A 13,167-nucleotide genomic window follows, 5' to 3' on the forward strand; every position below is an offset into this window, starting at 1 on the left:
AAAACTAACAAACTTAAAAGACCCAGTACAATCCATGGACAAAACCAACGTCATCTATAAAATTCCATGCAAGGACTGCCACAAACACTACCTAGGACAAACAGGAAGAAAGTTAGCCAACAGGATTCATGAACACCAGCTAGCCACAAAAAGACACGACCCCCTCTCCCTCGTAGCCCTACACACGGATGAAAAAAAACACCATTTCGACTGGGACAACACATCTATCCTGGGACAGGCTAAGCAAAGATATGCTGGAGAATTCCTAAAGGCCTGGCACTCCAACCACAATGCCATAAACAAACACATAGATCTAAATGCCATCTATCAACCCCTCAGAAAATGAACAGGAAATGACATCACCACAAACCCCAGGAACCCCATCCAGGAGTAAGATATAAATAGAAAGCAGGAGACAACAGCTTCGCTTCACTTGGAGGTCACCACTGATGATGTTACTTAGCCAGGTAATGAAACGTCTAGATATCAAACCTACAGCTCAGCGAGCAAACCTACACCCTAAACCTCAACCTGAGCTACAAACCTTGCGGCAATAGAAGAACCATGTCAGGATGGCTCTGCCAGAATTCAGGGTCCAAGGGGCTTCTCAGGAGCAATTAGGGCATTAGCTGGATGTCCACTCGAAAGAACTTTGTATCTGGTTCTGATGAATGGTCACTGGACTCAAAATATTAACTCTGTTTTACATTCCACAGATTCTGCTAGAACTGCTGAGTTTCTCCAGCACTTTGATTTTGTTGGATCTAAGGAGTTTAGAAAAGTAAGGGCAACTTCATTGAAGCACACAAGATCCTGAGAAGTTGTGATTGTGGGAAGGATGTTTCCTCTTGTGGGAGATTTTAGAAAAATGGGTCATGTTTCAAAATAAGAAGGTGCCCATTTAAAATATACATGAGGATTATTTTCTTCCCACAGAGGGTCTTTGAGACTCTCTTTGGTGAGAATTTTAGAATATTTTTAAGCCAGAGCTAAACAGATTCTTAATATTTGAGGGAGGGGGTTAGAAGTTATTTGGCCAGGTGGAAATGAATCAGACCAGCCATGATATTATTGAATGGCTGAGCATACTTGAGCATACTCCTGATCCTAGTTTGTATATTTGCGTGGATGTTCATGTGGAAGTATCACGCAGCCAATTCCATCTTTCAAGGAGGTACATTACAATGGATTTGGGATCTTCTACTGTCGGAAGGGCACTACCCCTGATCACACGTGGAACCCCGACTGGCAGCACTGGATATCAGGCTGGTGTTGGGACCAAGTCTTGGAGCTAGAGACTCAATACCCAAAAAAGGAAATTGCCATGACAAAAGGCCACAGCAGCGAACTCCATTCCTCTCAACACAGAGGGCTTCCCCTACTGTGAATCTCTTCATTTTAACATTTTCAAAAGGCGTCAGGAAAGTAAATCCATACAGTGATGCTGTCACACTCGCGTGACTTCAACCGCAGTGGCGAGCTGTCCTGGTGGGGGTGCACTTTGGATCTTGCTGCTGACCCTATTGATTCTCTTGTTCCCAGAGACCAGCCAGGATTTTAAATTGGATTGGGCTCCCTGAGGCAGCTTCTTAATCGATCACTTTCACAAAAATCACAATTAATATCCAGCTACAGCTACCTCCAGCATCTGACCCCGACTTGAGGCCAATGTCAAGATCATTACCCAACTGGGAAAATCCAGTCCCAGTCAAATGAAGGGCCAATTAGGGTGAACATCTAGTTTCAAGTACTTCTTACTTTGACTTGCTTCTGTGAATTGGAGACTGATCCATTCTCTTTCTTATTAGCTCCTGCACTTACATCCACACCGAAGCTTGTGAAGATCTTACTGATCTATTTAAGTGAAACAACAGAACAAATAAGAACACTGAAGAGAACCATCATATAGAATACAAATGAGATTGAATCAGTTTGAATCTATCAGTCAAAGAATTCGAATAAAGCCTTTTCAGGTTTCAGAATCCTAGGACCTACAGCAATTCCACCATTGTATCTGTGTGATTCTCACCCCTCAACCCGCACTGCCAAATCTAATCTCATTGACCTGCCCTTTTCAAATTCCCATTAGGATATTTATTTTCAAAACTTCACCTGATCTTTTGGATGATGTTTTAGTCTCTGCTTCAATGTCTACATGTGGTAAAGCATTCCAACTTCAGGATGGAAATATATTTGAACTATTCACTTGGATTCCTTTAGGAAGTTACAACATCTACTATTAGATCTGATTTGTTATTGGGTGTATCAGTACTCTCATATGTAAAGCTATCACCTACAAACTCCTCTTCCCATCCACACTCCATTTGAAATGTTCATTTCCTTTGTGCATGATAGCGAAGACTATAAATAGTTAATTGCAAACTAAGAAAATGAAACAAACACAGAATTCTGGAGATTCAAATAATTAACTCTGTTTCTTTCTCCCTAGATGCCGCCAGACCTGCTAGTTTCTCCAGCATTCTCTGTGTTTGTTTCAGATTTCCAGCATCTGCAGTATTTTGCTTTTATTAAAATCAAATAAAGACTACCTGATGCAGCCAGGGGACTTTCTTTTTTAGTCATTCATGGGATGAAGGCATCACTGGCCAGACCAATATTTACTGCCTATCTCTAATTGCCCAGGGGTAAGTTAAGAGTCACCCAGATTGCTGTGGTTCTGGAGTCCCACGTATGCCAGACCAGGTAAGGATGGCAGTTTCCTTCCCTATTAGACTCTTAAATCCTGTTTTATGTTGAGTTCAAATTCCACCATCTGCCATGACAGGATTCGAACCCAGGTCCCAGAACAGAACCTGGGTCTCTTAGCTGTCGCCTTCCCCTGATAGAATAAGTTGAGAGTACATGATAAATTTGAGTTTATGGTCAGTTCACAAGCTTGCATTTTTCAAAGGAGGTCAAAAATGCAATTTAATCTAAAAGGCAGGTCCCATAGATTGGAAAGTAACATTCATCATAGTGTCATTTAATGAAGTAACAGAAGCAGAGGCCAATCAGTCCATCATGCTCTTAGAAGAGTAAGGTCCCTGTTCTGTTCTCATAGTCCACTGGATTAGTTATCCAATTCTCTTTTTAATGTAACTGCTGAATCTGCTTCCATTATTGAGGTCTTCAGACACAATATCATACTTCAGAAATGACAAAAATGATTTCTTAAAATGGGAGATAATTTGAAACTGCATTGAAATTCAAGAGAATCTTCAATCTTCAAGGTTCTTCAACTAAACAATGGGCTGTGAACATCAATTAAAATATCAATGAAGCTCTTCAATCTTGCACTCATCAAGATCGACACAAGAACACCAAACTTTAATTATCACAACAATACACATGAGAGATTAGATTACTTACAGATTACTTACAGTGTGGAAACAGGCCCTTCAGCCCAACAAGTCCACACCGCCCCGCCGAAGCGCAACCCACCCATACCCCTACATCTACCCCTTACCTAACACTACGGGCAATTTAGCATGGCCAATTCACCTGACCTGCACATCTTTGGACTGTGGGAGGAAACCGGAGCACCCGGAGGAAACCCACGCAGACACAGGGAGAATGTGCAAACTCCACACAGTCACTCGCCTGAGGCGGGAATTGAACCCGGGTCTCTGGCGCTGTGAGGCAGCAGTGCTAACCACTGTGCCACCGTGCCGCCCACACGGTGGGCGGAGAAAACAGTGCTGATTGGTTGGCAAGTCAACTCTAACTGGTCAAGGTGAAGACCTGAACCCCTGGGGGGGTCTTACGGTCTCTCAATAAACACACCTGTAAGTGATTCTTTGCCAATCACACAAGCAATCGTTTATTCTTTGATACGGCCGGGTCAGGAGACTCTGATCAGTCCAGAAGTATGAATACTCCTAGCCACCAAAAAAATCCAATGACTTACAGAGTTTGCATAGGGTTTATATACATTGTTCATAGTCAGACATGGAGCATGATCGTATAGTAACAAACAATCAAAACATGTGAGGCTATCGTGCATTTTTGCCTTAGCCTATCACAATTTCTTGTCAACAACCTGTTATTAGAATCGTCTTTGTCCTGCCTTGTGGTTAGGGTTAAACAGTTACTTCTGCAATTAATCGGATCTACAGGAGTCCGGGGTTTCTTGTTTCTGTCTGGTTCAGTGCAATTTAACAACGCAGAAGCCATTTTGTGCAGCTCCTTCAGCCATTTTGTCTGACCTCCCAGATGCCCACATCCTCAAAGGCATTGCCATGGAATAAACAGGCTAACTATTAGACCCACAAGCTCTTAAGTAATTCCAAAACATGTAAGAATTGAATATATTCATTATGTTTCCTGAGCAAAACCCAAACAAAACACCTAAGTTAGAGGTGACATCACAAAGGCAGAGCTCCTGCTCAACAGCCCTCAGTGCATTAATAACTTCACCCAAAATCAATGTGTAGTAATCCAAGTTATAACCCTGCTTCGTTACACTTGGTAGAAGTGAAATACATTCATATGCAGGTACCAGTTTTCTACACACAAAATAAATATGTTGCACTTTATCGACATGACTCTCTGCATGAATAAGGTATTCTGGACTTCACCCATCAGAAGAGATAGTGTGGATTCAGAGAAACTATCAGCTCAATTATTATCTTAAGCATCTCTATGAAATAACCCTCTGATTATCACTGGGCATACAAGTGTAGTATTCTATAATAAACTGGAATTTTGATGATAAAAACACATCCTTCTTGCTTGTCACTTACCTCTCTGTGTCACAATCTTATACTCATTTGTTTCCCAGGTAGTTACTACTGGCCATATCACTACATCATTAAAACTGTAAAGCGAGTCGTATTCACTGTTCATGCCTTCAAATATGAAATGGAACAGTCATCATCATTAGCCTGTTTGGCATTTCCAATCAGGTTTATATTTGCCCCCTTCTGCTGCCTGCTCCTCCTCGGTCAACTCCCACTTTTGAGTGTCCTGTCTTCCCAGCCCACTGCAGATTCTTCTCCAGGATCCTGTACTTAATGGCCCAACGCTTGCCTGAATGCTGTATAGACCACGACTTGCTGCTGACAGCGGTAACTTCAGCCTCACAATTCAGCTCTCAAAACGCTTCAAGATCTTTTAAACTTTGCCAAAGGCAGCTGGAGACAAAGACAATTAGTGGAAGATAGTGATGGATATGGAAGGAGGGGGAATTCAAGGGTCAGATAAGGTACCAAACAGTTGAGTAAACTGGAAACAGCAAAAAAAGACTTTTGCCGGAAGAACAGAGCCTCCAATAGTTCATCCAAAATTCTGCTGCACCCAATGTAACTCAGATTAATCCCAGTCATCCTTCACTCATACTACTTGCTGACCATTATCTAGCTGATAGGCTGTACATTTCTGTTTATAGTCAAGCACTGTTACCTTACCTGAGTGTCTTGGTTTTCCTTTGATTCAGTAACTTTATTGAACTGGCCAGGTAGATCCAAACTTCTAAAAAGAAGAAAGAAACGTCATTGTTGTATTGATAAAGAAAGAACTTACATTCGCATAGTGTCTCTGATAATGCCCCAATGGATGAAATACGCAAGGAAATAATTTTGAATTGCAGCACTGTTGTAATACAGAAGAACATGAGCAAATTTATGCACAGCAAGCTCCCAGATACAGTAATAAAGACCAGTTAATGTTATAGGGATGCTGTTTGTGGAAAACTCTGCAGTATCAATATGTTGTCTGGTCAGCAAAGATTAAAATCCCAAAGAGTGGATGAGAATACCTTGCTTTTTGGTTTGTGGTTAAAATCTACCATTGAGCGATTTCCTTTTTAATTCAGCATTCCTTCACAAAAATAAAAACAAATCTGAAAATCATAGAACAAACCTCAAAAGATTTGACTGATTATAGTGAGCTGGAACAGGAACAAAGAACCATTGATTTTCTACCACTCACTTCTTCTTTCCGAATTAAACCTGTATCTGTTTACTTTCTAAGTATAGCATTTACTTCCTGTTTGAAAGTTATCCTTGCAATTGTATCGACACCGCCTTCAGCCTTCAGGCAATGCATGCCAGATTAAAGCTTGCTACATCAAATAAATAGTTTCATCACCCCTCTAATCTTATAGCTAATTCAATCTGTGATCCCTAGTTACTAATGCCAGTGAAAACTGTCTTCACTTATTGTCGAAGAGAGTTAAACATGAGGATGCAAAATTTCAGACTTGCACAAGCCATCATTGGCTCTAAAATTGAAAGAGAGTGAGGGAGGTGGGTGTGATAAATGGTAAAAGGACAGGATAATTTTTACAACTCCTAGGTTTTTATAAGACATGCCTGATATAAAAATTTGAAAAATATTTTGAATTAATTAATAATTAAAACAAAATAATTATTTTTACATGTAGTATTGTAGGAAAATGCTTCAATGCAGCTGGTGAATTTATGTTGATTACAAGATTAGGGTCTTACTTTAAACATGCCCTTAAGGAATAAAGCTGATCACCTCCATAAGTGGTTTCAATGTCACATATTCAGGGATTACATAATATCTTACTGTACTGAACAGGCAATGTGATGGCTTGTTGGTATTTTTGCTAGCCTATTCATACAGTGACCCAGGTCATGTTCTGGGGATACAAGTTCAAATTCTGCCATGGCAAATGATTGAATTGCAATTCAATAAAAATCCTGAATAAATAGTCAAATGAAGCATGAAACCACCACTGATGGTCAGAAAAACTTACCTGGTTCACGAATGCCCTTCATGGAATGAAACTGCCATCCTTACCTGGTCTGGCCCACATGCGACTGCAGAGACTTTTAACTACTCTCTCGGCAATTGGGAATGGGCAAATGCTAGCCTGACCAGTGATGCTCATGTCATACAAACATATAAAAACAGTTCGGATCTGAACTGGATGTTGAATCGTTACCACATGCTTCAATGTACCTCTCTGACCTCTTCCAAGATGGACTGAGAACACACTTGTTCAAAAGAGATCAGATTCAAAAGTTGTTTTATTTTGCTGCAAGTGAACAATAAATACAACTACATTTACTTAGATTACACTTAACTTTATGTGTAATAAACAAAATAAAAAATGTGTGTGGCCATCTTATTTGGCTGACAAAGTTAAGAGCTAACTTTGCTCTGACAAGCTAAATCTTTCACAGCTGTGTGTGTGCAGTCTGCTTGACTCTACAATTTTTTTTCTGAACCTATTTGCTTGCCTTTATCTCTACTGCAGCGTTTTGTTTTAAGTCAGTATGTTCAGTCAAAAGGGGCCAGTAACGCGACAACACATCAAGTGTCTTATCGACTATCAACCAAGATTAATGCATTGCTGATTATTTTAATGTCTGGGAATAAAATATTGCCATTGTACATGTAGCAATCTACTTCCCTTTCCTTCATTTGTAAGAATACAGTGGACATAAAAATTACCATCCTCATCTCCTCGAGACTGCTCTGCCATTCAATAAGATCACGGCTCATTCGCTCCTATCCTCTCCCTGCTTAACAAGAATCTACCCACCTCTGTTTCCAAAATATTCAAAGGTTTCTGCTTTCACCACCTTTTGAGGAAGAGAGCTTCAAAGACTCATGACCCCCTGCAAGAAAAAAAAATCTCATCTCTGCCCTAAATGGATGACCTCTTATTTTGAAACAGAAATCCCTAATTCTAGATTCTCCCACAAGGGAAAACATCTTTTCCAAGTCCACCCAGTCAAAATCCCTCAGGATCTTATTGTTTTAACAACCCAACTTTTAAAATTAACCTTTCTTTCTCTCCCACAAACACTTTGTGCAAAAACTGGTCAAAACTATTTCTGAAACTTGACACTGCAATTTCTCTAGTTACCTTTATTACCAGTTGGTGACACAAGAACAGTTTAATTTGGATAGACATGATTGCAAAAAGATTGTCTGGATTTGCTGTTCACAACTGACATCAGCTTTCTCTCTCTCTCTCTCTTTTGAGAGTTGTAGAAGCTCATGAGTAATTGTTGTGCCTTGTTATTACTCTGTGGCACAAGCAGATTGCAGACTGTCACAGTGAACAAAAAGCATAGTGCGAGCACTCATTACCTCTGTTGTTCTTGCATGTGGTGTAGCTGTTCCAGTTTGGTCTTTTGCTCAGCCTCCAACTTATTTAACATTTCCTTGATCACTCCCATAAAGGAGTTAAACTATATTAAAAAAAAGAGAAATCAATGGGTTTTCTTTTGGAAATCATGCAAAGAGAAATACGAAAAAAGATACAAGACAATTCAGCAATCCTGCGCTGACCATGGGAAGCAGGGGTTGGAGAATCGACACCAGCACTATTGGTTCTGTCTCAGGATGAAGTCCAGTCCAGCAAGATCCCCCGTAGGAACATATCCTAAAGAACATGGAAAGCAAAAAAGAAAATCCATGTGGACGAGCCCCTTTGGTGTTGAAAAGAGAATCTTTCTGAAGTCCTTGCTCAAGAAGTGCAGGAAGGCTGCAATTTTTTTGAAAGATTGTGTGATTATGTTGCTTAAGCTGTAACAAAGACATTCTCTGCAAAGATGACAGCCACAAAATAAAGTTCTGCAAACATAAAGAAATTAGGGACTACTTTGCGTTCTTGTATATGAAAGCTGTTTTTTTTTAATTGAATCCCGCCAGTGTGGAAGCAGGCCATTTGGCCCATTGAGTCCATAATGACCCATCAAACTGCATCCTACCCAGAATCACCTATAAAGCCTGCCACCTTGCATTTCACATGGTTATCCCATCTCATTTATACATCCCTGAGCATATGATGGTCAATTTAGCTTAGCCAATCCACCTAACCTGCACATGTTTGGACTGTGGGAGGAAAGTGGAGCACCCAGAGGAACGACACACAGACATAGGGAGAATGCGCACACTCCACACAGAGTTACCAGAGGATGGAATCGAACCCGGGTCCCCAGAGCTGTGAGGTAGCAGTGTTAACCACTGAGCCACCACCGTGCTGCCCTACTTATTAATAATAATGCATGGTGTAAGGTGTCAGCACACTAATACCAATGAAGTATGTCATAAATTAATAGGCAAGACTCAACTTGACACTGAATTGAGATACTCAGAGGACTTCTCTCGACTCAGATATCTTGATGGGCATATTGGACACCTGTTGCATACATAATGAACTGGGTACAAATCCAGTTGGTATTGTAAACATGGTTTATTGCCAATGCCTTCTAAACTTTTTGCCTTTGTGAGCGAGAGACAGACAGAGGGGGAGGGAGAGGGAGGGAGAGGGAGAGGGAAGGGGAGGGGAGGGAGGGGGGGAGGGGAAGGGGAGGGGAAGGGGAGGGGAAGGAGAGAACAACTGTTTTGACTAGCTCACAGCTCCGCAGCAGCCAGTACTGCCTCAGAATGGGCAACCCAAAGTTCAGCTCATAACCCCACTTGGGATTCCAACTTTCACTTTGGAAAGCCCTGGTTTACTGTCCTTGTTGAATATTTAAAACTCCTAAGATACATTAGGCACAGCTTAAACAGAATGCTCCAAGGCATTTTTAATTGACCAAAGTATTCAATTCATTGCTATTTTAGTTTAGTTACTTTGGGCTTATAATCAGCAGACATATAATTCAAATGATTTTAGATTTCAAAAGAGAAAAGATCCTGGAGAAGAGATTCATTTGCATAGCCAGTTTATTGTGCCAAATTTTATGCTGGTTCTTTGGAATAGGCAGTGCAGAAATAAATAGAACTTATCACAAAAGGTTTTTCATCTATAACCTGTCCTACATAAATCTTAAATGCCAAGGGTATCACAACTCATCAAAAATTAAAACTAAGTATTGTAGGCTAAGGCTAAACATTGAGGACTTCTGAAACAAGTCAATCTTCTCTTCTAACAAACAAGAAAAACCCATGATGCATTAGTTCTGAAAGCTTGCAACAAACTGAAAAATAAGATTTTCAACGGCACAGAAAGAGCAGTAGAGGTGGTCTGACCTGGTTCAGATTCAGATTGTTGTCAATGCTGAGGGGTATAAGGTGTGGTAGCACTTTTGAAGCCAACTGCTCTTTGGTAATTCCCAGCTTCTTGTGGCTGAAAGTACATTTGTAGATACCTGAAAAACAAAAGTCAAGTCAATAAAACATTTGTTGAAACTTACTGTCACAATATTCTTCCTTTCTTACAAGCAACACCAGCAGCAAGAAGTGTAAAAACATAGAAAATAGGAGGATTAGGCCAGTTGGTCCTTTGAATCTGTTCCACTGTACAACGTGATCCTGGCTGACCATCACCACCCAACCAACCTTCAAGTTCCCCTCTAAGCCACTTACCATCCTGAGTTGGAAATATATCAGGTTCCTTCAGTGTCGCTGGATCAAAATCCTAGAATTCCCTCCCTAATGGTATTGTGGGTCAACCCCCAGAGGGTGCACCTCAACAGTTCATGAAGACAGTTCACCACCACCTTCTCAAGGGCAATAGGTGCTGGCCAGCCACCGATGGCCAAATCCCACAAATGAATAAAATAAATCATCTAAAATCAATACTCTGTTCTCACTTTCTTCAAAGATTCTTTGATCTCTTTTGTCTTAACAACTATATCTATCTCCTTCTTTAAACTATTCAATGTCTTGGCCTCAAATATTTTCTGTGTCAGAGTGTTCCACAGGCTCACCACCCTCTGGGTGAAGACACTTCCCCTCATCTAGGACACAAATAGCCTACCCCATATCCACAGACAGTAACCCTCTGGTTCTGGACTCCCCAGTCGTCAGGAACATCCTTCCTGCATTTATCCTGTCTAGTCCTATTAGAATAGTTTAGGTTTTTATGACATCCTAATCATACTACAAAATTCCTGTGAATATAGTCCCATCTGATCCAGTCTGCCTTCATGTGTCAGTCCTGGCATACCAGGAACCAGACTGGCACATCTTCATTGCCCTCCCAGCATAGCTAGAACATCCTTTTGGGGGACCCCAAAATTGCACACAGTACTCCAGATAATGGTCTCAACCAAGGCCCTGTATAACTGCAGCAAGTACAGGTCCTGCTCTTGTACTCAAATCCCCTCACTATGAAGGCCAACACTATGCCTGCTGCACCTGCATGCTTACTTCTAGCAACTGGTGCACAAGGATACGGAAATCTCAATGCACTCCCTCTCTCCCAGCCATCCCCATCCAGATAACAATCTGCCTTTCTAATTTTGCTATCATAGTCAATAATCTCACATTTATCCACAGTATACTTCATATGCCATGTACTTTCCCACCCACTCAACTTGTCCAAGTCACAATGAAACATCTCTGCATTTACCTCACAGCTCTCCCTCCCACACAACTTTGTGTCACCTATTTCCCAGAATTTGAATTTCAGATACCTACCTGGATGCAGGAAGGCCAGAAATATTAGCGTAAAAGAATATAGTCAAATATTAATTACTATGGGGAGGGTGCAGGGGAAAAAAAGGAAGCAATAAAAATAAAGCAGACAGATCGAAAGATACAATTCTACATTTCTCAAACATGTCAAAGTGCTTTTGACTGATGACACTGGAAAACAAGGGCAGAAATAGCAGAGAAAGGAATCATCCCATCATCCTGGATTTGATTCAAAACTAGGTTCCCAGAGATGAACAATTCAAGGATATCCAATGGTGCATCTCCAACAGCTGCAGAGACCTTCTGCAATTTAAGTATTTGTTTCCATTAACTGAAAAATAGCCTGTTTCATAATGTTCTAGCGAACCACCCTGGGGGCTGGCAGGGGTTGGGGAGGTTAGATTATGTTAAAGGCAAAAATCAAACAAAAATGATTTGGCTGTTACTCAAGTCATTTGAAATAAAGAACTCAACTTTTAGAAATGCTGTATTGTAAATTGTTCCAAATGGTCTCACCTAAAATTCCCATGAGAACTGCAGGCTCCCGGGATGGAATCTGCTGCAAGAAAGGAAAGATCTCATCCAGGACAAACCACTTGTCCAAGTACTCCAGTAGCTTGCCAAGGCAAACCAGTGAATTTACACGCACCTGCAGTGATTGGAAACAGGAAGAAAGACCAGGTAGCTCACAGGTGAATGTCCAGTAGAAAAAGTTCAACTATTACTGCTGCCTCATTAAAAAACTTCACCAAATTCATCCAAGCTTACCCTGCAGTGAGCAGCTGGGTTGATGAATCCAAATAGGTCCCAGCTTCAAGCTCAAGTGATCTGTACTTAGTCTGATTAAATTACATTCCCTACAGTGTGGAAACAGGCCCTTCGGCCCAACAACCCCACACCGACCCTCCGAACAGTAACCCTTCCAGACCTATTTCCCTCTGACTAATGCACCTAACACTATGGGCAACTTAGCATGGCCAATTCACCTGAAATGCACAGCTTTGGACTGTGGGAGGAAATCAGAGCACCTGGAGGAAACCCACGCAGACACATGGAGAATGTGCAAACTCCACATAGAGGCTGGAATCGAACCTGGGACCCTTGTGCTGTGAGGCAGCAGCGCTAACCACTGAGCCACCGTGCTACCCCAAATTGTGGTCTTGGTTGTTGTGTGTGATATAGTAGAACGTGAGGACTGCAGATGCTAAAGATCACAGTCGAGAGCGTTGATAGTGGCTGGTTGACATTTGCAATTAACACCAGTTTAATTCATGGGATGGTGGGGGCAGTTTAAGAAAAAGTAGAGTTATAGAGGTCCACAGCACAGAAAATTGTGCCAGAGATATTTAAGCGATGTAGACAGCCAAGGCTCTGATTCCTGTGCTAAGATTGTGCATGTTCACGCATATAACACACCAGTATAACACACGCATATAACACACCACTGGAAAAGCACAGCAGGTCAGGCAGCATCCGAACAGCAGGGGAGTTGACATTTTGGACTTATGCCCAAAACGGCGATTCTCCTGCTCCTCGGATGCTGCCTGACCTGCTGTGCTTTTCTAGCATCACTTTCTTGACTGTGATCTTTAGCATCTGCAGTCCTCACATTCTCCTATATCACACACAGCAACCAAGACCACAATTTGGCAAAGCAGAGGTGCCCTTGCAGTTGAATAGTCTGTCAATGGTCGTTGTCAGACTATGGCCACAGGGGATGACCAACGAACTATCACTTGCTCCCACAAAGAAAGGAGTAAAGGTAGACTAAGAAATTGACGATTAGCCTGAAATATTGTTTCTGTCTTGTAGCCTTTAATC

General features: G+C 41.4%; 1 protein-coding gene across 3 annotated transcripts in view; it reads right to left on the reverse strand.

Annotated features, from left to right (window-relative positions):
• Window positions 1-13,167, reverse strand: part of scyl2 (SCY1 like pseudokinase 2) — a 57,496-nt gene that overhangs the window by 6,048 nt on the left and 38,281 nt on the right. For all 3 annotated transcript variants that reach the window (XM_072552027.1, XM_072552025.1, XM_072552026.1), the window contains 5 exons: window positions 11,863-11,995; window positions 9,958-10,076; window positions 8,068-8,168; window positions 5,406-5,469; window positions 1,759-1,854 (listed from right to left, as the gene is read on the reverse strand). In XM_072552027.1, the coding sequence (XP_072408128.1) occupies window positions 1,759-1,854; window positions 5,406-5,469; window positions 8,068-8,168; window positions 9,958-10,076; window positions 11,863-11,995 (513 nt within the window). The remainder of the gene's footprint in view (window positions 1-1,758; window positions 1,855-5,405; window positions 5,470-8,067; window positions 8,169-9,957; window positions 10,077-11,862; window positions 11,996-13,167) is intronic.

This window comes from Chiloscyllium punctatum, chromosome 32, assembly GCF_047496795.1.
Source record: "Chiloscyllium punctatum isolate Juve2018m chromosome 32, sChiPun1.3, whole genome shotgun sequence".
In the NCBI taxonomy this organism is placed as follows: Eukaryota; Metazoa; Chordata; class Chondrichthyes; order Orectolobiformes; family Hemiscylliidae; genus Chiloscyllium; species Chiloscyllium punctatum.